Raw genomic sequence first — 27,236 nt, 5'->3', positions numbered from 1 at the left:
ACCTGGAGGTACACGAGTTAGTGGATGGACTGAGGACGAGGACACAGCATGCCCATGAGTTTGCCCGGTGCCATCTACAGCGCAGTCAACGGTATCAGAAGCGGCAATATGATCGGAGGGCTCAGGGTGCTGGCTTCGAGCCTGGGCAGGCCGTCTGGCTCTACAATCCAGCCAAGCAGGTGGGCCAAGCACCGAAGCTGCAGTGCCGCTGGGAAGGGCCGTTTACGGTGCTGGAGTGCATTAACGATGTCACCTACCCAGAAGTCACCCAAAGCCAAACCCTGTATCGTGCATTACAACCGGTTGAAGCCCTACCTCAGCGAAGTCGACCTGGGATGGGGGAGACGTGCCAGCACAGGGTATCCAGCGATCGAGAAGAAAGGGGAGCCCTGGCCCTTTGGTCCCGCTCCTAGGTCCCCCTTGCAGGCTGAGGAGGCGACGCAGGATCCTACCCCCCCTCGAGCACAAAGAAGTTGACAGTTCGGACGCGGTGGGCGTGCAACATCAATCCACGATGCCAGATCCCACTCCCGGACTCGAAAGGGGCACCGGGTTGTCCGACCAAGCCGGTACTTGTTATCCCTAACCACTGATACCCCAGTTTCTCTTCCCGACAGGATGGACTCTGTGAAACGTCCCTACTGTCAGCAGGGGTTCACCCAGCCACAGGGGTCGAGGCGCCACTTGAGGACGGCTTGCTCGGTTCTGCGGTCCACCCGTCCCTTCCAGTGCGAGAAGGGCTATGGTGTCAGCTTCTACAGGGAGGGCATCTGTAGCCGCCACTACCACTTCCGCAAGGGGGTTGCGGTCAACACCATTTAGGTGGAGGATGTGGCCATGCCGTACGTCCACGCAAGTGACACTGAGATGGACAGGGACCCCAAGCTTCCGGGACGCTCGCCCTTGCCACCACACCTGGTCCCGGAGGGAGACCTTCAGACACCTCACCCCCAACCAGAGCTGCCAGAGGGAGCCGCTCCCCAAGGAGACAGGAGAGGCGGAGGCGACGGTGCCACTGAGAGTGGTTGGGGCGCCGTATACATGTGGCTCCCCCTCCTGACCGAGCCTGCCATGCACCGTTGGCCCGGAGCCCCAGCGTGGTCAGGTCCCAGATGTGCTTGGGTGATGCGGCGACCCTACAGCCCTGCGATGCTACCAGGGAGGTCGGGACGGGCATATCCGCCCCTCTTTGCGAGCACCTGCATAGTGAGTGCAGACTGGAGCAGATATCAATAGGGGTTGACGAGTTTAGTATACTACTCAAGGAAAAGCTTACTAGATGAGTGGACTGTGCTGGGCTGACGCTGCCTTTTATATTGGCAGGCCGCGCGCACAGGTCGCAGCAGTGTGGGACCACCACAGCGGATGCCAGGATGTGACTGACACCAGGTCTATTTCCTTATACAACTGAGAATTCAACGAATAAACTTTCAACTGTAAAAACCTAAAGGATTGTTCATTTTCTCATCAAAACATATGGTATGCTCTCTCACGTTTGCTGAAACATGGCAGTGATTACAATATAATTAGAATAGAGACATACATCAGGAGCAGTGGTCACTCTTCATCAACGGCCATGCAATTCAAATCGGGAGCACTTGTCTAATTGGTCTAATCACAAAAGAATCAAACAATCATCTGCCTAAAACTTAACCGTACAGCGCCTTTTGTACACTTTGAGCCCCCGTGTACTAAACACAATTGCTTTTTGTCTAAAAAAACAGTACATATGTCCCATGGATCAATCAGCAATCAGAATGCTCTAATATGCAAAGTGCAGGTGACTTGGTACGTGTTATCTCTTACCCACACCGTCCAGTTGGTGTTCCATCACTAAACATACAGTTTATACCCTGTCACATAGCCCTCTTCCAATGTTTTCAGTCCCTGGAAAGTTTTTAGTCCCTGAATTTTGCTTTCTTTCACTTCTTCAACAGTTTGGATCTTAATACAATTATACAGTTCCAGCTTTCCCATAACTTCTGCTAAGTATATTTTTTTCTCTGCACGACACCAAATCAGCAAAAAAGATAAAATTAAACAACTGAAGAAACTTTTAAATATTGAACTTTTGCGTGTTATACTCAACCTTATAAATAGTCCACAACAATTTCAACTGACTATCCAGAGTATAAATCCGCAACAAGAAAACTACAAGTCTTCAATTAAAAGTACAAGTTCTCAATAAGAACACTTTGTGAAGAGCACAAGTCCTCAATAAGAAATCAATATCAAAATTATAAAGCTTAATGAACAAACTTTTTGAAAAAACAGGTAAGCTTTGTTTCAGGAACCACACAGCCAACCACATTGTTTATTTCTGGCTAATGTTCATAGCAAAACTCTTCTCGATATCCTCCCGGTGGACGGCCCCACCGTTACTGTAAAAGGTTATGGTAATCCTCATCTCGATCCCATCTTCGGTTGCCGTTTTGCCCTTGGACGACGTCGAGCTGGCTCAATTCCGTCTTGCTCTCTGATGTGGAGGAATCTGCACTTCAGGACTTCAGGCATTTCACTCCAATGTGAGGGTGGGGCGGAGGACTGCTGGCTGATGTTGATGCTGCTGGTGGTGCTTCTTCTATTAGCTTGAGTGTCGGTTCAAGGGGAAGCGGAGGTAGTGACGCGACATGGGGGTTCAGGACCAGGTGTGGAGGTAGGGTGAGTTAAGTGATGCTTTTGTCGTGGGTTTTGTTGTGTCGCTTAACACTATTCCAATGGGTGAAACTGTATCAACATAGAGCTTGAAATTAAAAGGTCACGCAGCGAGCTTCCAGAACCCTTGGGCAGTCTGCCTAGGGGGATTTTACATTGTGCCATCGTATCACCTTCGAAAAGTAATTCCTTACTGAAACCACCCCATGAAACACTGATGTTGGAATTTTACCTCCTGTTTTCCTCAAGCATCATTTTGGAAAAGTCACCTGGAGATGGGTAAAAAACGAATTTTATTAACAACTTTTCTTGTCTGGGGATATCGTACATAGGTCTCCTTGTTCATGCACGTTTGTTTTCACTTGCTATGCTTTCTTCAAAACGAGACTGTACAACCTTGCAAAGATTTACGTACCTGCAATCGATGGCTTTCAGATTCCGTTGAATTGACATCACGCAGTTGTTGTCAGCAAAGGTTAGATAAAATATTACAATCTTTCGTAAAAGTAGAATATTGCTTTATGTTTATTACTTTATAAATTATCAGAATGTGCAAAATGTTTTAATCTGTTTTTATTTTGGTTTTTACCCACAGACTGCCATAAAATTTCAAAACATAAATTTTCATCTGCGTACGAGACTACCGTTTTCCACTGGTCTTCATGTATTTTAGATTTTTGGAAGTGATGGGTCAATTTTGGCAGGATAGTTCTCTTTTAGGTCAGGTAATTTTTCAGTCTCTATAAATTGATATACTTGCAAATATTTTTCAAAGCCTTTTTTTTGGATTCTTAAAGAAGAAACTGTACAAAAAAATATTACAAATTCTAAAATATTTTCCTATCCAAGGGTTCCGGAAGGGCGCCATCAAGGTCAACTTTCAGGCTCTGTTGACATAATTGACAAGCGATTAAACAGCGGTTCCAGCGGTATCGCAACTCCATTACCAATGATGGGATCGGAATGGGAGCCATCAAACTAGGGAGAGGGCAAAGGTTGCACCAGCCTCTTTCCTACGATGATGAACAGTACACGTCACCAGTACGCCCTCGGGATAACACATTGTGATAAGTGCATAAAGGCGTAGCCTGGGCATGCACATGTTGGTGAGTAGCTAATGCTAATGTAATGTGCTAATGCATCATCTACCGTGTTTGTGAAGATTGAAACGCAGGCCGCCTGCCCATGCCGGCGTGGATTGTGTATGTAAAACGTACATTATCAAAGTGGAAAACGAACGTTTCGTTGTTTCCGGAAATCTGGAAATTTTCCGAATTAATATCACAGTCAAAGTCAATTGCAAACCCCTTGTTCTTGATTACAGCATCCCGCAGGCAGCTCCAAGGGAATATTGGCCCATTATCTTCCTTGGTGAAGACCTCTAGCTCTTTCAGGTTTGAGGGTAGGGTATGCACCTTGGACTTGAGGGTGATCCACAGGTTTTCGATGGGATTCTGGTCTGGGAATTGGCTTGACAATGGTTGCACCTCCACGATGTTAATCCTAGAACAATTTCTTGACTGCCTTTGCGTATGTTTAATGATAATTATCCAGTTAGTAACGGTACATGTAAGCCAAGTTAGGGCTGAGATGTAAATTTTCTACAGCCTGCTTGACATTTTCCTGCAGAATCTGGATGTACTACTCCTTCATTATTCCTTCCACTTTCAAGAGACTGCCAGGCCCACCTGCAGAAAAACAACCACAACATGATGCTCCCACCTCCAAACTTAACGGTCAGCAAAGTGTTCTTTGGGTCGATGTTTCACCTTTCTTGTGCCAAACGAGGGAAACAGCCCTTTGGCCAAACAGTTCCATCATCTCATCTGAGCTGACCATAGAACTGACGACCAGAAACTTTGATCCTTGTCTTGGTGCCCTCTGACAAATGTGAGTCAAGCTTTTCGATGCCTGTGATCAAGGAGAGGGGCCGTTTTTGGACGACGCCCATGTAGCTCTTCCTTGTGCAATGTGTGGCAGACCGTCTTCATTGAAACCTGGGTCTTCATCTCACCCAAGTTGTCCTGCAGTGCCTTGATTGTCGTTCTAGAGTTGGAAAGGGCCTCACGGCACACTTTCTTAACCAAACGAGACACCTTCGGATTCTGTCAACGCTTGCCAATGTTTTTCACAGCACTGAACTTCTTGTACTTTTTGACAATGCACTGTACAGTGAAAATTGGTACTCTGAAGAGCTCACATTTGGCTTCATAGCCTTTCCCATCTTTGTGGGCATTCACAATGTTCATGCGGAGATCCTTGCTGAGTTTCATAGTTTTTGCCAAGTTCACAACAACTGAGGAAGACTCCACGGTTTCACTATAATTTATACTCTAGGAGTAGTGCACTGATGACATTCCACAAATTACATGTAAATGCAAAAGATGACATTCTTAACAGATTCCCTGAGAATTTATGCATTGTTGCATATACTCAAAACAACATGCAGATCTTAGGATTAGAAAGTCTGGAGCATGTGCATTTCGGAGGAATGTGGCCAAATACCATGACATGCAAATGAAGCTCTTCTTTCCATCATCCCAACATCAAGTCATCTTGTCAACCAAGCCCTTATTGGCAGGGCTTACAATATCTGTGACATGGAACACATCGCCGAAGAACTGTACCACATCTCAAAAGAACTTCAACCCAGCCCTTATTGGCTGTCAACCAAGCCCTTATTGGCAGGGCTTACAATATCTGTGACATGGAACACATCGCCGAAGAACTGTACCACATCTCAAAGGCACTTCAACCCAACGGCTACAAGACCCAGCAGATCAACACTCAAGACCCAAGACCAAGATCCTCTCCCGGCCAAAAGGTCTCCTATACCCAAAGACAACTAGATAAGGCTCCTAGTTCTGTTACTCTCCCCTTCATAGGTTGTACTACCCACCACATCCAGCATATCCTGAGCAAACATGACATCAAGGTATTCCACAGAGCCCCTCTCAAAATCTGCAGCATGCTGACATCCAACAAGATCCGCACCACCAACCAGGGATGTACAAGATCCCCTGCTAATGCGACAAAGTGTATATTGGCGAAACTGGTGGGGACCTCCCCACCAGACTCAAAGAACTCCGAGCCCATGGCAGGAAGGGAGAGTACGAGAAGTCAGCGATAGTCAAGCATTTCCACACTGAAGACCACCGCATCAACTGGCACCAAGCCCACCTCATCATCAGCATCCAACACTGGAACCAAAGACGCATCAGAGAAGCCTTGGAGATTCTCAAGCACAGTATCATTCCCAAAGACATCGGCTTCTCCATCAGTGACATCTGGCAACCCCTGCTCATCTCCCAGTCCAATGGATCCTCTATACCTTTGGACACCCCCCGCCCCGCCTGTGGGTCTCCTACAGTTTTGTAGTTATCAAGACAGGTCTTGGTCTCGAGACCAGTCTCCAAACCAGTTTGAAGGTGGTCTTGATCTCGAACATGCTGGTCTTGGTCTCGAATCATTAGTTTCAGTTTGGGTCTTGATCTTGCACCTCCTGTTCTCGGAATTTATGGCCGAGACCAGTACAAGACCAATTTAAAAATACGCTTTGCACCCTTTTATACCTTATCGGTAAGGAATTTCGATTGTTTGTAGGCCTACAAAAAACTTGAATTGAGATCCCGCAAGACGTAGGTACGGCCGTTAAGGATTGTACCTAAAAGCGTTTGTTGTGGCTACAGCTGGCAGTAGCATATCATGGGCAAACTTCACCTTTTCCACAAATTACGTGTGCACCCACAGTTAAAACTTGCGCGGCCAAAGTTTAAAGCTTTCGCACTCGCAGCAAAGTTAAAGCTTGCACCAGAAAGAAGATGACAGCGCGTGACAGCCCCCAAAATAATTGTCAATGGTTACCGGCCGTAAAAAGATATGTCATTTGTTGTCGTCGGAGTACCTGTGAACCCGCAGTCACATTGCGTGGTGTGGTAACTAGACGCTTATTTATGCACTGTTTGTTGATCTTAAACTTGACTAACAAGACACCATTCCATGATAGCATTTTCGGCAAAACGTGTGCTGCCGTGTGCCTTTGCCTTGGTGGTGCGTAAGTCGATGTCATGATTACCAGAAAGTCTTTTCCGGCTATTATGTCTGGCAATTCAAGGTCGGCAATCATACATTATGCATTCAACTACCACAAGGAATATGTTGGAGTCAGAACGGGAAACAAAAAGATGTCGCTGTGTGTGTTTTTTGCATGAAAAACCCAGCATCAGGGGTAAGGCAGGAACAACATCTGCCTTCATTGAAAACGTGCACTGCCATCACCCCGTGAAGTACGTACATTTACGTGTACCAGACTACTTCTAGGAATGATCTTTCAGTCCTCATGTTTCTTTAAATTTTCAAAGAATCTAAATTTAAGGCTTAAATGTTCAAACAATCATAAACTGTTTCGTGTTTGATTTTTAATGGAATGTGATGCCATGTTTGCATTACAGTCCCGAGTTCCATTATTTTTGAAAAAATAAATTGGTTTAATTTTACCACTTTAAAATGAATTGAGCTGAAATGCATACAATTATGAAGTGCCGTTATTTTGCGTTCTTAATTTTTATTTAGGACCCCTTATTTTTATACTATTTGCATTTGCACACTATTTGAGGATGATGATACAAAGATGCTCGATTCTCTCATCACATGCTTGCACGACATCCAGAAGTGGATGCTGGACAATTTCCTGAGGTTCAACCCACATAAGACAAAGTTCATGATTATTTCCTCGCCACAACTTCAACACAAAATCAAAATCCAAAACCTACAAATAGGCGATGCTGTTCTGGTACCCAGTACGGATGCCCGCAATCTTGGTGTGGTGTTTGACCAGTTCTTAAACTTTGAAAAACATGTGTCCAAGATTTGTCAGACATCATACATGCATCTAAGAAGAATAGCAAGTATCAGACCCTTACTTTCTCAGAACGCAGCAGAGCAACTCATTCATGCCTTTATCACTGCTAAACTTGATTTTTGCAATAGCCTGCTCCGCACGGTACAATTCATCGTTTGCAACTTGTACAGAACGCTGCCGCACGTCTTCTAACGAGCACCAAAAGACCAGCTCACATAACTCCCATTCTCAACAAACTACATTGGTTACCCATCAAATACAGAATTCAGTTCAAGATCCTCCTTCTCATATTCAAGACACTCCACGGCTCTAGTCCCCTTTATCTTGAAAACATGCTGCAACTCCGCTCTGGCAGGCCGGGTCTGAGGTCAACAAGTAATACCCTAGTTGTTCCCCGGACTCGGCTGGCCAGTGCCGGAGACAGGGCTTTTTCTACAATTGCACCACGCTTATGGAACTCACTCCCGGATCATCTAAGACAAGAACATGACATCAAGCAATTTCAGCATCATCTCAAAACATTCTTCTTCTCACAAGCTTTTTCACTATGAATGCACAATTGAGTTTTTCATTTTTCCACCTAGACCGGCGCCTCTGAATGCTTTGCAGATATGGTGCGCCTTATAAATGCTTTATTATTATTATTATTATGTAGCAGGGGCGGATTTAACTTTTTTCTTCGTACATGATGCGAAAGTCCATGAACTGTACAAGAGTAGCATCCCTAGTCTACCCATCTTAAAGTTGCATTGTGCCCCCCCCAACTTACTCGATGATGACTCATTCAACTGAACCAGGCAATGTCACGTGGGCATGCTTTGAGCCCCAGTCTCAGTAAGCAGGTCGGCAGTCAGTGGAGTAACACACCTATTTAATACCAGTCAAGTTCTGCCCTGAGAGCTCAGACCTGCGAGTGGACTTGGTAGTTAACGCTCGAGTTGAATTGATCTGTAATTTTTCTTAAGTGCTGTGTTGGGTTTTTTAGGTTGGTTTGGTCTTGTTTTTAGTTTGGTTAAAGCTTACGTTGATTTTTGGCAGTTTTCGTTGGTCTAGCATTGGTCTAATTTCTTAAACTTAATTTTGGGCTTGGTCATATTTGTTCTACATTTTAAATTTCAGGCTTCATGTTGGAAACCACCATGGGGTTTTTATAATCAGCATGGAAACACCATGGGGTTTTTATGATCAGCATGGGAACACCATGGGGTTTTATGAGCAGCATGGGAACACCACAGAATTTTTATACTCTACATGGAAATACAATGTGATTTGTATGCGGACATCATGGAAACGCCACACAAACACTATTCAAATTTTTGCAATCATCAAAAGAACACTGGGATTTGCATTGATATGGCATCTACACAGGTACACTTACAGGCTTTGTTGTATTGTAAACCACATTAGCTGCTGCCATTAAAATGCATTGGCATGAACTACAGTACACAAATTGGAATGGAATGTGGATTCATTAAGCATAGCTATTCATTCCAAAGTGAACAAATTTAGCTGTACTGGTACATGTACATGAGTTTTAAATAATTATCTCTTCAAAAGAATTAAATATTTCTTTATAAAATTAAATAATTAATTAAATTGTGATTGAAATTTGAGTTTAAAATCAACTAATTTGATCAAAATCACATGTAGTTTATCTATAACCCTCTGCTGATTTATAAATTTTAACGCCCAATTCCACATGCATGTACGTGTACCAGTGAAATACCTATTTGTACCTGTAGTACAGCAGATAGATACCGGTACAGGTGCCAAAGGTAAAATAACAGGTTTTAATAAGCTATAAACTCTACATTCTGTTAATTAATAATTGAGGTCACAGGGTTTGTCAACATGGCGCCACAAAATAGAAGGATCAATGAGCGAAAAAATGCCATCAACCACTTCACTTGTGAAGTGGTTGATGGCATGTACATGTACATGTACTGGTACTGTGCCTGAAGTGATTAGTGGGGTTGGGTAATGGGGTCATCAACTTTTTTATCATTATCAGCAAGAGCATAAAACCTCTGCGCTGGGAGGGATTGAAGATTTGAACAATATCAAGCAGAACATAATCATTTATTTTCTATTTTTCATTTGTACTCACACTAGAGAGGGGAGGGAACTTCATGACATTCATAAAAATGGTGAAAAAAATTACTAGTCTAGTGATTTTAGGGTTAGTACATGTAGGTTTAGGGAAAGGGGCAGGGGAAAAAGAAATGAGAAAGATGTAAAAACTACTTAAGGGAAACCTGAGAGTCCAGACAGCTAAGAGACAGAGAGCCTGACAGACTAGAGGGACAAAAATTAACACAAAAACAAAAAAACATTAGAAACAAGAAAAATTTAAGAACTAGGTCAGAGCAGAAAGTAAAAAGGCATTTGGTCTTCCAAGGCCAGGGGCGACCACATCCCTTGGGTACTAAACAAATTGCTACTTTGCTACCCTTCTGGTTCTGTATCACCGAATAAAGATTTTGGTCTGACAAAGGCTGGGGTGCCCACTTCCCTGGGGTACTAATACGGGCGTTTTACAATAGTGCACCACCAAGAGTTTGCATTGCGTTGGCCACTCACAATGCGCAAAATCTGTCAACCCAATGTGCGTTTGGAAAGGGTCAACAGATTCTGTGCATTGTGATTGGCCAACACATTGCAAACTCTTGGTGGTGCCCAGTTGTGAATCACCCACATTGCTACCCTACTACCCAACTCATTCTGCATCACCCAACAGACGGCGTGGTCTGACAATGGCAGGGGCAACCACTTCCCAGGGGTACTAAAGATATTGCTTCTCAACTAACCAACTCCAACAAGAAATCGAAGAAAAAGCAAGGAAGGGCAAAGATAGATGATGGGAAAAGATAACAGACAAGTAAGAAAGAAAACATACAACAAAGAAATTATTAAACAACTTGCAAACAAAATAACACGAACATGCAACAGAACACGAACTAATCAGTCTGGAGTATTACCATATTTGAATGGCTTATTACATCACAAATCTTGCACAATCTGACCAATCACAAGGCTTGTTCAAGCAGCCTCCAACAGATTGTGTGGGTGTTTCCCTGTTACAGGGTGCAGCATATCGAACAAAAAAACTAAACAAAAAATTTCCATTGCAAAATTTTGACTACAGACAGAACTAGAGACATCTAAAGTTGAATTTGGACCAAAATTGCTCTATCAGTAGGGAAAGGTCTTGATGCCAATATGTGGTTATACTAGACTGCTAATGAAGAAAAAAACATACAGAAAGACAAGAAACACCACATGGCAGTTTAAGACCAGCCATGTATTCCCCTATTCAACCGCGAATGACAAGCCTTTCGCTTTCTGCAATGACTACAAATTTAAACTGTACCTTTTCTTCCTCCATGTTTGTAATGGTGTCCTCAAGGATAATTCTAGACCTAAGAAATTTTTGCTAAAATTACTTTCCATGATGGAACCTAATGGATAGTAAGCAAAAAAATTAAATAGAACTTGTGATGGGAAAAACTTCAAGGGGCACTGCCACTGCCAAACACTCAGTGCATTGGTACTGGACTTAACAGTTATAATTCAGTCAGTTGTTTATGATTAATAATGATGGTGGTTTCATCAATCTAATAAGAACAAAAATGACAACTACTCAAAAATAATCTCTGCTAAAACCTTTCAGAAATGAAGGTAGGTCCTAAATGAATCACAATTCAGTAAAGTCATCACTTTAATTTAACTTGTCCTGAGAACTCTGACTTTCACAAATAATTCCTAATTAACTACAACTAATTAACCGTCACAGAAATTTCAGCCTCTTTCATGCTTTGAAAGTTGCTAAACTAATAAAATTACCAGAACATAATGAGCATTCGATAAAAAACAACTTCAGCTGATCAAAAGAATTCAAAAGATGGTTTGACTACCGGGGTGGGGGAGGAGGAATGCATGGTCCCATACTTTTTTGGTTGGAGGGGCCTGCTCCCCCTTCCCCCAACTTCTGAAAGCTCCCACATGTACAATGAAGCGGGGCTTAATGGGTTGATTTATAATGGATTAGTCATATATATATAGCACTAACAGTCCCAAATCCTCCGATTTCAATATGATTTTATATATATTCTACGGGGTTTGGGTTAATGAATTGGTTTATTGTAATAACTGAAGCTAAAAGCTTTCACAAGTGCCCCCCCCGCCCACTTTGCAAAATGTTGGAATCATACGTGTAGTTTAACCAGTGACCATTCACAGACCTGCCAACATGCCATACTCCATCCAGAGGTCAGGCATCACCACACAATAGATTAAACTTTTAAATGAAGTGAAAGTTCATTTAAATACCATTTAATCTGTTGTGTGGTAATGCCTGACCTCAGGAAGGTGTACGGCTAGGTTGGCAGGCCTGTATTCACGACAACACCCATGACAAACCTGTTTGGTTTAAAGTCGTTGTCCAGTGGTCTCAGCACTGGTCAGACAGCACTGTATGGGGGGGGGGGAGTCTGCATCCGTGGAAACATTTGCTGATTTTTGATTTACCAGTATTTGAGGCATAATTGCAAAACACCCCCCACTCAATATACACCCCTAGAATCACTGGCTACAAGGTGGAATTGAGTCTAAGACAATTAAGTCCAAATTGACTCCCCTGCTGACGGTAATACTGCTGCAAAGTGGAAGTCTCTGTTTTGAGAACGAAGAAACACTTAATGAAGGGAGATAGGCATGGATGAACAAAATTTAAGTCCAAATCAACTACACTGTTGGAGGCTACGATGTGCATGGCTATGATATGGAGAGAATGTTTAAGGGCAGCCAGGTATGATAATCAAGCGGCTACGAGGGGGACTTTTGGAGTGGCAGGGTACAATTGTGCCTTTTTTTTCACTTATTTACTTTTTATTTTATTTTTTAGGAACAGCTGTGCTAACAATTCCTATCATTTCCAATCACTAACAGTGGGAGGGGGGCAGGGAGGAATATTCACCAGCAAAAAATTCCGCCCCTTGGACCCAAAACCTTGATACGCCCATAGAGGTAAATGCCACTATAACTGACATACCCATGACCTAGCTAGCCCTAAACATACATTGAACGACTCTCTCTTGAGATGACAACAGAGAAGAGACAATTTTTACAGGACAGCCATTCACAGCCAGCTCCATGGACACTTCCAGAACTGTAAGGTTTGCAAACCTTACAAATAGCAAATGTACAAACTCACATGAACACAGCTAGGTAGCTGTTTTGGAAGGTGCCAAAACTCTGTGCCATCACAGATACAGGTGCAACAAAATTTCATACTTGCCTTCTTGGTGAAATTATATCTAATGGAGAAACTTATTCAGTTTGACCAATCGCAAAACAGCCCCTATATTTTCCTTCATGTTTTCCTGTCACCCACAGATGAAAGCCGCACTGTGATTTAAAATTTGGTTCCATAATCATAGCTCGGCCTTCATTCTGGTGGAGACAGGAAAACAACAAGGTAAAGATAGGAGTTTTGTTGTGATTGATCATGGAGCAAGGATACAAAAGGAGTTTGAACTGCCCAGGCTGAAGCACCTGGCCAATTACCGCTTTCTGACACGCCTAGTTTGTACATAGCCAGAGCGCAGCGAACACTTGCTACTCACCATTTGTTTCACAGCCACGAAACCCCTTTGTACCTATGATCGCCACCACAATTTGTCACTGGTAATCTGCTTCCTTAAAACTTTGTGCACTGAGGTATAGGAAATTGAATATTCATGAATTTGTTGATGCTTGGTAGGATCTCATGACAACAAAAGATTTAATGCTTGCGCAACTGCTTGCGTAAACGCTGTGCGCAGTCATGCAGTCTGACTTGGCGGCGACCATAGTGCCAGATACTGGAGTTGCAACTCCTTCTGTGTCCTTCCTCTATGGATTGATCAAGCTGGAATGCAGTTGAGAGTGACTTTGAGAGAGTATGCTGCTTATTTTCTGTACTAGTGTGGATGGGCAAATAAATACTCCTGAATTTCACCATTTTAATGACATACATGTATAAGGTGAATAAACCTCCCAAGCAGAAAACCTAACCAAGAAGGCATACGTGTATGAAATTTTGTTGCACAAGTATCCGGGACACTGAGAGTTCCCGTAGGCCTGTAAGGACGCCACTTGACACCCCGTACACATACCCTATGATACTAATCTGAAAAATCATCATTTTTGTCTCAATAAATGATTAAGTTCAAACAATCCAAACGGCTATAACTGTGTTTATAAGAGTTTGTACATTCTGTAAGGTTTGGATAAACCTAGTACTAGTTCTGGAAGTATCCATGGGCTTGAACGTGAGCGCTACTGATCAGCCGAGGTCAGTTTTCTGAACCGTACCATTTTGTCTACTCTGGTAATGGTTGGCACGATATTTCAAACAAGTTCTGATATTATTGTCGATAAAACATCGAGCTTTCTAACAACAATCTATACGGTTTTCAAATAAAGCACAAAACTACTTACAGTACAGCTTCACTGAATCACTGAGCATAAGCTGATACGAGCCTTGTGTCCTGGCCATCTAATGCATGCACCATCCCGCGTCGATGCTTGCCCTGTCGTCCATTTCCTTGCTCTATGGTCGATCGTCCTCTGGTCGTGCAGTTGGGATTTCGGCAGCTGTGCTCGTGCATGGTGTCCACTATGCGCCGCAGAGTGTGAAGATAACATCATGCGCGCGAGCAAGCTGCGCCCAACTCCGTAAAAGTCCAATTTGACGGATAAGCCAGACACCTCCTCAATGATCAGTATGTAGCCGCGGTGCTATACTACATGTATCTTTGGTACATGTATGTAGTTATTCATAATTGCACATAGATTTAATGAAACACATGATCTTGGACAGCGTGTACAAAATTTCTACCAGTTAAGTAGTGAGACTTGTAGACTCGTTCATTATAAAGGGGTATGAACGATGTAAAAACAAATCCAGCAATTTTATTGGCTGCTTCCTTTTTTGGTAGATGAGCTAATTCGCTGTATACATACGGCTGGCAGAAATAATAATAATAATTTATATTTATAAAGCGCTTTTCATAACAGGAGTTGTATCAAAGCGCTTTACAAAACAAAACACTGTTAGGCCTACTACAAAAATCAACCAAAGAAGTTTAATTAACCAATGAAAAAAACTCCTGCTGGAATTCCTTTCAATCAAATTAATCATGGTAGGTAGAAAGGCATATATAAACCAAACTAAAAAAAAGTCAAGTTAATTTTTCAAAAAAGTAAACTTTAAGTTGTCTGTTAAAGGTATCAAAACAGGGTTTAGAGCGCAAAGAGACCGGAAGGGAATTCTATAAGAGTGGAGCACTATTCCTGTAAAAGGCTTTGTCACCAGAAACGTTTGTTTTGCTTTTGCAAAAGCTAGTTTTGGGAGGCTGTGCAGATATGCACTCTGAAACGTACATTAGGAGCAATATGTCAGACAAGTATTCAGGTGCGTCATTATGGAGGGATTTGTTGCAGATTCGTCAAGTCGTTATTTCTCAACTACTAGTACCGGTAGTAAGTGGACACAAGAGGGCGCGAAGCAAGTAACGCAGCGTCAGATCATGAATGCAGCAACGTCACGGAGGATCACGACTTCAGTCGTCTACATTACATGTAAACGCAATGTGTATGGTCATTGTATATCCCCCCCTCCCGCTTTTCAAATTTTCATGGCCGGGCAAGTCATTCCCCCACCTTTCCCATCCCCAATTTCCAGCTCAGATTTACGCCACTGCTACTTTAGCCCAACATAAAATCATTAGTAGAAGTGACATAGTTACTGTTTAAAGAGTAAACTGGACTAATCAAAGTTCGAACCACCGACTTTTTAAAGCAACGGAATCAAATTTCAGCTGTGACTCAGTGATAATGTGTCTTAAAAGTCAAATTTAGCAGGCAGTGAAAATAGTGTATTTACTTAGAAACATATTTAGAATTTTTCTGACAAGTCTCACGAGGTTTATGATAGGGTGTCAAGTGTTGTCTGGATCGACAGAGTTTTTGGAATTTCAATTTTTCTTCCAAAGTCCTCCACAAAATGGCTCTTCAACTCTCAACTCTGTGTAATAGAAAGATTTCTTAAGGACTTAAGGTAATTTTGGAAGTAGACTATACATGTATATGGCCTAACATTTTGATTTGAAATTGGATGCATTTCTTTAACATGTGTGATTTTAACATGTCTCGATTGCTTCAGACTGAAAAACTGTCACATATTTGTGGCCCAAAACTGCAACTGCAACTGCAAGGTACTACTCGATGTGTCTTGCTTGTTCCAATTTTAATGGTACACTGTCCCTCCTTTCTAGTATTTTTTTGTTGTTGAAAAACTGCCCTTTCTCAATCAACTCGAAAAACCATCAAAACTTAATTATATACCTTTAAATTGCACGCCTGGTGGTTTGGGACCATGTAACTAGCTTCTTGGCAAAATTAAAGTTTTTCCTTACCATCCTACCTCTCCTCCCCAAACCATCCGCCAATATGCATACTGTGGCCATTTACATGAACATGTGGTACTGGCTCGACCAATTACACTTGTGTGAACAGCTTCACAGCGCGCCCTGCCATACACCCCGCTTTGAATCAGAAAACCAAGCAGATTTCACAACAGGTAGCGACATTAGGGACCTGGCGACTAGCCCGTCACGGAAATTATGCATAAAACCAGATATAAATGTCTTACAGTGAAATTCGGAAGTCAGGCTCATTGTCAGTTTGTCACCAGTTGTCGTGCCAGTACAAATGCAAAGGCAGTCGCTATTGGTCCAAGGTCATATACTTCTGAGGAAGTTTTCATTCACACAAAGGGCAGGGGGCCATTTTGTGGAGGACTTTGAAGAAAATGTGAAATTTTAACCTTTTGGCCGTCGAATACTTGCAGAGTCCTAAAAGTAAGGATTGCCCAAACGTAAAGGTAGCCTCTCAAGTTCTGAAAACTTATGAAGCTGTTGACTTTAAGATAAAAATGGGATAAAAATGTAAAGTCCTGTCCCAGCGGCCTGTAATTAGAGCTACCGAGGATTGGGAGGAAATGATCAAAACAGTTTTATTTTGTTATTTTACAGATGATCCCTGTACAACTCGATTTGAATCAGCAAAGAAGGCTGGAACCAACACTCGCACCGATCGGGGCGCAGGAAGAATGGAGCAGTGATGATGCCTGCATACTCAAACCCGCCTATGCGAAATGATTCTACCATTTGAATTAGAAGTGAGACAATGGACCTACATTCATACTTGCCGTAGTGCATTCCGTCTGAGTCTTGACCTTAATTGACTTTGAGAATTAAAAAAGGAGGAATTTATTGGCATGACACAGTCGACGGTGTTTGAAAAGAGACAGATCTCTTTGAGAAAATGAAAGAACAATATTATTATTGCGGAAGTCATCTCAAGGATTCTGAGTTGTGTACTGGAAAGAAATTGGCTTATGTCTGGAATCAGTACTGTCGTTCAACTTCAAGGTAATCCATAGAGGTGAGTATTGCTCATTTATAAAATACTATTCAGTCTTTTTATAGCACCCACAGATTCTGTATTTTCGAGTGGCTAAGAATTGTACCCATAACAGCCAAACCGCCATGTCTGTAGCTACCAAAGTAAGCATGACCACAGGTATTATGTGCAAATACACACTGGTGCGTGTTGCACATTTTGCACACTTTTGTTCAAGCTACATGTGAGTTCACCCATTTCATGAAGAAAGAAGTTTTGATAATGCTGGTAAATTTTAATCAATTTCTTCCTCAAATAGACAAACTTTTAATGCCATGAAATACGGTAATCGGCCATAGCTTATAAATTAATCAGAATCTGTGGTAGAAGTGCTGTAAAACAAATTATTGACTACCTCATCTGATGGTGCAGTAAAACTAGACTCCCGGGGTGATCAATTTAGCATCGTTTCACGTGGTGAAGCATCCAATACTTGTATCATATCTGATAATAAACGAACTAAAATTTAAAAACCCACATACATTGTTTTATCAGATTTTTCCAACTTAGTTTCTATTCACGTAGTGTGTGTACCAAAAAAATTCACCTTTAAGTTCAATTTGAAGTACTAAATATTTTACCCCATAGATGTCACGAGAACCTGACAAAACTTGAGCTGCTAAAATTCTTTGCCTAGATATCTAGATTTTTTCCTTGTCAAGATTGAAATGTACTTTATGCACTCAAAATGTCCCCTATGCTTGCTTATGGTAACAGTCCCAAATCCTCCGATTTCAATATATGCTTTTACAAACTCCCTTGGGGTTAGAGTTAAAACTGTGTTTTTACTTGATTTCCCAAGTTTCTTACTTTCTCATTAAATGTCTGTTTAAATAAAAGGAATCCTTTTCATTTCTACAGCAACCACGCTCTAATTTGACAAGCAAGCTGAATCAGTGGATGCAAAGAAAATGGAAGTTTGGTACAAGGTTAGTTATTACCCAAAAACGTTTGTCTAAACCAATTCATACATCACGCCATTAACTATCCTTTTTACCTTTGAAATTCGTCAGTGCTTGATTGGTTTTTTCTTGATTTTGTTTCAGCATCTGCCCAGAAAAAGTGACAGTCCAAGTAGAGGACAAGCTTATGTGTTCACCAAGCTGTTAACCCCCGTATCGTTGGATTCATCTGATTTGGACAATGAGATTGTTGGTCGAAACGGTACAACAGGAGATGGGTCATCACAAATAGAGGCCGGGGAATTCAAGACTTGCATGTTCATAAGGTGAGGTAACCATTTCTTACAGGCACGAGCATACACCAGAACCCCCGGATCATAGCAACTAGGCCTGGTAAAGTAAAGTAATCCTTCATTTTTTATATCCAAGCAAAGTTGAAACACTTTTGTTCAAGTTTGCTTCTGCACCATTTAGGGAGTCTAAAAGTATTGAAAGAAAGATTTTTGAAAGCAGTTTTTGAGCATATTTCCAAGTTTGATGACACCTTTACCATGACAAAAAATATTTTAAAAAAAGAGTTGATTTGTTTAATAAGAATTGATTTTGACAACTTTGTGCGGAATTTTAATTGATTTCTCTGATTTTTGCCAAGGTTCATTGTTTGTGAATAAATGGATCATTTCAAGTTACTATTTTCTCAGAATGGTTCAGCTACATGTTGTGATTGTGCAGTGGTGGGTTATGTGTTTTGATTGTGCGGAGTGGTGGTCTTTCACAGGCCATCGGTCCAAGTTGAGCATAGGTCGTCGGCTCAGAGCATTTTCTGTAGGTCCAACTCTATAAGGACTATGGGATCATCTATATCCCGATGTCTTCAAGATGGGTGATGGGATCTTCTATATCCCTACATCCCCAACGCACGACTAGCTGGACTATGGGGTCTGCTATATCCATATGTCCATGCGGGGGCGGATCTTGGGTGGCAATGGAAGGGGAAGACAACTATAATTCAGCTCCTTGGGGAGCTTGTATGTTAAAATTATCTGAAGCATCATATGCCATGATTTTCTCTTTGAGAGAGATAAGAAATATGATGATTGTCAAGGCAACAGCATCAAAAATCTCATTGGTGTATGAAAATGAATTGGAAATTGATAGTCAACTAGGAAAAATTTAAGTGCAGATGGAAGGTTAGGGAACTTGGCCGTGGATCCGTCCCTGCTGCAAGGCTCCACACTAAAGGTCATCTTTAGGGCATACGTAACTTCCTTAGGGACTTTTTGTTAGTAGTGAAATGAAATGTTTCACTATAGTTTTTTCTAGCTCAGTGGGATCTGTTATATTCCTCTGAAAGGTGCAGAGACTGGGATCTCCTATATCCATATATCGTTAGGGCTTAAATGTGAAATTGGCTGAAATTGGAACTCGCTCCAGTTGGAGTCCTGGGGGTTCCAATGTGAGACGTGCGAAACCAAGAAAGGAACTAGGTGAGTTCCTTGCACGCCGTCTAGCCCTACCAACGTTTTTGTTAGCCGGAAAAGATGCAGGTAGTTGTGTTCTTCGCGTCGAGGGCCGCGGACCTCTTCTATAGGGGCATGGCCCTGTTATTATTGATGGTTAGCAAGACGCTGGTACGTCCTCTCCCCCTTCCCGGGGGTGGGAGGGGGCGTAAGTAGGCAAGGGCACTCTCCTTCGGGAGGGCGGACCGGACAGTGGCAGATAGTGCCCCTGTGGCCATAGGGCAACACCAGTCTGTCCAGCAATGGGCCCGCTAATTGCCGGAAGCGTGCGCGGCTGGTATCCTGGGACCTTCATGTGGTGGCCCTGTTTTCATTAACCTTACCAGGATATTCACTTTACTGTAGCTTCAAAGGATAAGATTGTGACTACTCAAAAATTTAACTTATCAAAGCAACTTTGTTTATTCTTATGCTTATCAAGAATTGTTTTGTTTCCAAATAGAGACCCCATGCCAGAGTTTGAAAAAAGTCAATCACGTGGAAGTGGCATCCGTTGCCCATCATCACACTTCAACACCATGTGCTGTTTGCTTTGTTGCATGAGAGTGCTGACTGAAAAGTTCTTCACTTATTCAAAAATTAAAAAAAAAAATCAATCTTATGTGAAATCATAGTTAAGTTTAATAAGCATGCAGGGGCAGGTTGGGCAATAAAATAATTTTTGCTTTGATATCGATTAAGACTTCTTTGAACCGTGCCCACTGAGTCTATAATTATATTCACTCTTTTTAAAATGAAACGCTCACAGGTGTTCTGCCTGCACAGAAAAATGATGTTCGATATGTCGTCTTTCATATTCCTTTCAATTTTTAGTGGGTTAACAAATGAATTTTTGAGAAATTCCCACCAAAAGCAGATCTGCCCTAAAATGAAGGAAATTTCCCTACCAGGAAAAAAAAATTGAAAATGCGTCCCTCTGCAAAACGTGTCAGTAGTGCCACTTTTGGACCCGATTGTATCCAATTTGCTCAGAATTAGAAGCCCTAAGTCCAGGCCAGAGGTTCATGTAGTGCCATATTTCTTCAGTTCCCCAATTCCATATGGCTCTCTCGACTCTCTAATATAATATACTTTGAATGTATATAACTTTTATTAATGAACTCGGCGGACATATCTGTGGTCTATTTATAGGGGTAAAAGGATCCGAACAAAGACAGGCATCATGCCGCACGAGGGCAGTACCAGTATGCGTTTCGTGATCAAAATTAGATTTGCACAAGTATCGTGAGTGTGATGGTGTTTATCCGTTGCTTAATATTTATGATATTTATTAATACAGTCATTTTGTGTTCCTTGAAATCGTGTCAGGCTTTTTAAAAACTGTATTAAAGGACTGACATCACTCTGAATTATCAGCACTGCTCCTTGGAAACGTTGCTCATTAAGTTGTGTTAGGTATTAATGATCTGGCAAAGGCGTTTGGGATCCCAATACCTCAGGTTACCTCAATCTGCTAGTAGAGTGTGCTATTCCCTATAATAAAAATTTAGTGAGGGGATAAGAAGGCCACATTTTGGGATACCGTTTTAAGATAAAAGGTTTCGTCCATAAACTACAAAGTTTATTTTGATTGTTCACATATCCTCAGGATATATGCTGATCATACTTGGATACTGACAAAACAGTTAATTTGATAATTTTTTGACACCGTGTGTGGCGTACAGGCAAAGGCGTCAGGCCATTTTAAACGCCGCAGGTCCACAAAAACAGAGGGCACATAATACCTCCATGGTTGGCTTTAGTTTTCCCGTGGACATTGCTCATGAGACCCCCTCCCGCAACAGAAAACCGTCCGTGGAACCAGCTCTAATAGCACTCAATAGTTGGGAACTTCCTGCCTTTCCTAAGCAATACCCATCGATTGCACGACATCACGCAGATGAAGACAGACTCTAACTTCATGGCATTCGGCGCTTGAAGCGAGGTCGTGTTCGGGTAGGCTGTTCTTGACATGGGTTTCTTGTTCTCGCGCTCTAGAACACGACTTAAGAACACTGTTCTCGGAACAGCATCTTACACCACCTCCTCGACTGTGCTTTACAGGAACACACACAAAAAAATTCATGAGATTGTGATAACTTACAAAGCCTGAGACAATGGGAAGTTTTGCAACATTAACACGATAAATTTTCCATAACGTAGAAATGAATGTTACTTTTTAAATGAAAAGAATGCAGCCCAGTCATTCAAAAATTACCCCTCAAAGAACGTACATGAATACCGCCATGTTATACTTGCCAATACCCAGATAACCGGTTGTACGTTTCTAGCGTTCAAGCGACCGACCCACGAACAACTAACCGAGCTGTTCGTGAACATACGAAAACAAACGGCCCGAACCTAGCCAATGAGCTCTAGCGTTCTCATCGGCGAACCACGTTCCATCACGACAAACGTCACAGGTCGTCTTGGGACGGAGGGCACGCAGTTATTGCGTCACCTCGGATTCAGTAGAATTAGTTATTCTTGGATGTATTTTGGTGTGCCCTCACCAGGAACGCGTTTGTGACTTCAAAGCAGTAACCAAGAGCATGTTCAAGGCGGCCCACAAAAACAAACAACCTGAAACGGTTACGACAGAGCCAAAGTGTGAGGAAGCAGATGACCTTGGTGATGAACGTCATTTAGCATATTTCTCACCAATGCTATTCTCTCTTTTCACGTTGTAGAAGAGAATACTTCCTGCCTGGAAAACTTCGGATAGTACCCTCTGTCTTTCTTGCGCCGGTGAGGGTGCACTTCAACTCAAGGCGGTATCGGTCCTCATCAGCTGCATACCGCCAAAAGGGGGCGTGTTCAATAACGCCTTCAGCAAAGGTTCGTCATTGTAAGGGATATTTCGTGTCATACACCTGAGGAATACACAAACTAATACACACTGTCTCCATCAACCTAAAACTGCTTTTGAGTATGTATGATTACAAAAATAGTAATGTGCAAAAATAGGACTTTTATCATTTTCGGAATCGAGTACGAAACATAACACCAACTATACGTTATGTAATAAATTTCTCCCACACGCTTGTGTACGTGTTCGGGCTTTAGCGTGGTATATGATGAGCCGTTCACCGGATTGACACATCGAAAGATGGCGACTGCCGGCCCCTTGAGAGCGAATGCTACCGCTCCAAAGTTTGACTCCAAAAACCTGGAAATAAAGACGAAATCGATAGAGCAGACACTGGTTCCCCTTGTGACACAGGTAGGAATTTCTGCGTCGAAATTGGAACAAACTGCCCAACCATGCCAACGCCTGTGGTTATTTTGTGTGATCTGTGTTTGTCACGTTATGACTAACGCTAACATGACGGAAGATGTATGTACAGTCGACAGTACGGCAATTTGTGGTGCACTGCCGCATGCCGGAAGGCCTGCAGGCTTGCGTTGTAGTTTTGTGATGTCTATTTGCCTGAATGTCCTCGTGAACCAGAGCTGGACCTAGTAAATTTTACATGTATACAAAAGAGTCTGACAGTTTTGGGAAAAAATGGAAAGAGTTCCATACGGACATCACTTGTCACATATTGACATAACACCCTGTCGTGCCTGTGTAGACTTAAGGCCTTACAAACCCTCTGAGACTGGTCTAGAAAAGAAGAGTTCTATTCGGATAACACAAATTTTCCCTTAAAGTGTTATAACAGTCATCGGAAAGTGTTAACTTGTCATAAAAAGTAAAAATTTTCCAAGAAATATCCTAAGCATTTACTTAGAATTTAGAAAACACTTAGGAGGACAAGTCTCAGTGATATGTTTGTGCACAGAGGGGCATCAAGTGTTGTCTGTATGTGGAACTCTTTCCCTGGAAATTGTAAATGTTCTGTAAGTAAATGCTTCAACATTTTCACTTCTAAGACTTTATTTTTAGGACATGTTATTGCAGAAAGATTTTAATTTATAATAATGCCACAAAAACTTTGGCATTTTTTCTGCCCCAGTTTGAAGAATAATCAAAAGTATGAATACACACCAATATGATGTGGTGGCTGGGTTGGGAGGTAAGGGTTGGGAAAAGGGGATATTAAGAAAAGGGACTGGTCTTTCATAAGCAAAGAAAAGGGTGTCCCTGCTCCCACCTCTCCCCTGGTCTCTTACATGCATCTTCTTTCCGTCCCCTTTATGCCTGTCCATTTCTCTCTCTTTCCTTGATATCATCACTTCTTCACAAGTACATGTATTCTTCCTTCCAGGTTGGGATTTTAACCACTTTCACTTCGGTAAATCTTGATTTTCAGCTCCTCAGTCTTGACCGCTCAGCCAAGTGGGTTGTTGCAGGAAGAGATCAATTTGTTTTACTTTAACGTAAAAAAAAGTGCTTGTCTTTTAGTATAATAGGAATATATTAATCATAATAAAACATATTTAAATAAATAAAGGTGTGACTGCTTTGTGGAATATTCCATTCAATTTTAAAAGGTACGTAGTAGAAAGTGGAATTCTTCTTCAGGTTTCCCTAGACGTTTGTAACTACGTGTATAATCATTTCCAAACACAAAAACATCACAAGTTGTGTACACAACAACTTACAGAAAATCGCATCCATTGTGATACCGGGCTGGTAACATGGCTAAAAGCGGATACATGTATTTTATCTGATACTTGCCTATTTTGTAGAGCTAGCCAGAAATTATAAAAATGCATGTGGTAAGTCTCATGGCAGCATCCATTCTTTGGCTTGAGCCGCAAAATATTTGATGTTAAGCTACTGGTAACTTAAGACCAGCACACGTACTGGTACATGTACACAACACATGGCCAGTTTAAGTTCCGACATGGCACGGTATTGCATAATGTACTTATCACAAGATTCCGTTTTTCATTCTTTTTTATAAGGATTGTCTGGGTGAATGTCCCCCAAACTTAGTTCTGCCGTGCTACATGTAGAAGTTACTGGTACTGGTATTCTGCAAAGAACAAATAGGTCTGTTGTAAACTTTTTACCGGTGGGGTATTAAGTTAAAATCTTCCCGTCTTCATTTGCTAATGGCTAATACACTACATGCAAGGGAAAATTAATGGTGTTCGTGTGTACAGACAAAACTTGTGTCCTGATGCCATGCCATAGTTTTTAGTACATGTATGATCACCGACTAAATTGCATCTCAATATTAGATTCTTTTTTAAATGTTGCTGTTCAAACACCTTACATGTAGGTGGTTTCGAATTCGAAATATAAGATCAGAAATCAAAATTCATGTACTGAGTGAAATAGCACTCAGTTTTTCCTGTGCAGGTACATGTACATGTACTTTGTATCTGCAGTCAGAAAGCGATAACTTTGTCACAGTTTTCACAAAGAGACAAGTTTCTCATTGGATTGCAAAACATACATGTAGGTTTTGAGAAAATCGCATTTGAAGTTGGTCTTTTTTTTTCAAACGCTTAATTTCCTAGAATTTAGCATTCGTTTAAATTCACCAATGCTACACCATAAAAGAGGTGATGTTACATGTACATGACACAAAACTACAAAACTAATATTTCTAGAAGTTAAAGTTGTTTATTTTGTAAACAAACAAGATTGTCTGTTCGTGAAATGCTAAAATTTGTGTGATCTTTGGTCTCCTCATGAAAACGGCACACATAATACACACTTTGCCATAGCGCGTGCCAAGTTCAACACTGTTGCATGTATTTTGAGCACTGATCACCAGATTACAGATAATAAAGGTAATTTGAATTTGACCAGCCTCCCAAAAGGGACTGTTGCTTTTTGTTATAGGCTCAGCACTGAATGATTGGGTACCAGTAGGCCCTTACATGTCAAATTTGAGGTTGAATTTTGATCATGTTCCTGTCACATTTGGCATGATTTGTAAGTTTAGAACACATTTTTCAATGCAAATAACGTACCAAACAAATAAAGTTTGAAGCCAATTTCAATGATATTTCTGTGTCAACTTGCAGGTGTAACGGGGACACCAAAAAAATCATGCATTTGGATCCCAAATTTTCAGAATGACCCAAATGCAAAAATGAATTTTTAGTTGGCCCAGAATATGTGACAACTCTTTGTCTAGTTTCTTTGTATTCATGAGATTGGATTCAGACCAAGTGCGAACTTGCAAACTGGATTTCCCTAAATTTTTATTTTCATTTTTCAAATCATGAAAAAGAGAGAAATATTCGGCAGAAATGTAGGATGCAGTTTATAACAAAGCTTTGCAACTTTCTCAGTTGGAGAGGAATTAAACCCAGTGAAAATTCAGTAATGACTTATGACAAAGCTCTCAATGCGATCAGAAAGATGGGAGCAGCTCATTGTAAATTGATAATAATTATCCTACATGGATGTAGTACTCCCAGGGAGTGTGTTGAAAGGCTATACAATTATGACAGATTATGCGCCACGCATCAGTAGTTGCACGGTTAATTGCCCTTGACCAGTATAATATTGAAAATGACTGTACCACCAAATAGTATTTATCACTCACTTTCATTGTTTTTAAGGTGAGAGGTTAACTCTGAATAGAATACAACTACATGTACATGTATTGGCAGTACTGCATGGTACATGTATGTGCACTTGCATATGAAGTTCCTGCACACGTTTGCAGTGGGATGTACATGTACTGGGAACAGACAGATGTACACCCATCCCAATGAGAATTATCCCTATGCCTAGAAAAAAAGTTGAGACACGTTGTGCTTGTACAGTACAGTTTTGAACCCAACACATGAACTCAAAAGCAATATCTGGTATCTACATGTGTACATGTACATGTACATATGAATGTATACCGTATGCATGTTACCGTGAAAGCTTTGTAATGTTAGGGATACATACATTATACCGGTGTCTAGGCACTTCCACACTAATGCCCAGGTGTAATGGATACATGTAAATGTAGCTAATTTACCGGTAGGTTTTGAAAGGGGGCCACTGGAGGGTACCGGTACATGATTGTACCGGTAAGGTGCAGCAAGATACTGTGTTCATTTTTTTCCCTGAACATAAATGCGCCCTTATAATAATCCTGTCAAAAAATATTGTGGACTTTCTCAAAGTTTCTCTGTACCTGTACAGGTTCCTTTAGAAAATGCAAAGGTTGCTTAAAACATTTACTACATGTACATGTTTGCTTGTAACATACAGTAGTTAAAGTACTGTACCATACATGTACATGTACCGGTAGGCAGAATTTTTGCTTTAAAAAAATGGACAGTATATATGCTTTTATTATGTGCAGAAATTTACCCAAATACCTACAGTATATCATCTCATTTTTATTCATAACGGCCAAAATAATTTAAGCACAATGTATAATGGGTGTAATGTGGACAGAAACTCTGTGACTAATTTCTATCCATGTTGAATTATGCTCTGGTACTGTATGTACATTAACATTACAGGCATGCAGTACATACATGTACCGGTATGTACAGTACATGTGCACATGTAGTTATTATTCAGTTGTCTTGGTTTTACAGGTAATATTGCTCAGGGGATCAGAAGGAAAAAGCACAATTTTGGGGGAAATGTACATAATTTACTGAATTATAACTTACCCTCAAATTTAATGTGAATGTACTTTCTGTCCATGTACGGTATACATGTACATGTATAGCTGTACATGTATTGCACATGTGTGTACGTGTACCGGTATGTACATGTACATGTAGCATTCTAAACAAATGTGCACGTTTATTACTTGGCAAGTTCTTTGTGAGCAACAACCCTCAACAATGGTGTGGGAACATACTAGTAGGCCCCTATATTTATGAGGGGAAAAGAAGATAAAAACATGTACACAATGTACATGTAGCTTTATGCTATTATTCTGATTTATT

The 27,236-nt window shown here is 41.4% G+C and overlaps 1 protein-coding gene across 4 annotated transcripts in view; it reads left to right on the top strand.

Annotated features, from left to right (window-relative positions):
• The first annotated feature begins 22,353 nt into the window (after nt 1-22,353).
• Nucleotides 22,354-27,236, top strand: part of ctnnal1 (catenin alpha like 1) — a 69,963-nt gene continuing 65,080 nt past the window's right edge. Inside the window, exon 1 of one of the 4 annotated variants that reach the window (XM_022255791.2) lies at nt 22,354-22,647. In XM_022255791.2, the coding sequence (XP_022111483.1) occupies nt 22,534-22,647 (114 nt within the window). In that variant the 5' untranslated portion in view covers nt 22,354-22,533. The remainder of the gene's footprint in view (nt 22,648-27,236) is intronic. The other 3 variants (XM_087134882.1, XM_022255775.2, XM_022255782.2) reach the window with 3 other exon arrangements.

Source organism: Acanthaster planci, linkage group LG03 (assembly GCF_054643075.1).
Source record: "Acanthaster planci isolate LZ-2023a linkage group LG03, COTS_SCS, whole genome shotgun sequence".
In the NCBI taxonomy this organism is placed as follows: Eukaryota; Metazoa; Echinodermata; class Asteroidea; order Valvatida; family Acanthasteridae; genus Acanthaster; species Acanthaster planci.
Note: the sequence above shows the minus strand (reverse complement) of the source record. Positions and strands in the feature narration are given on the sequence as shown.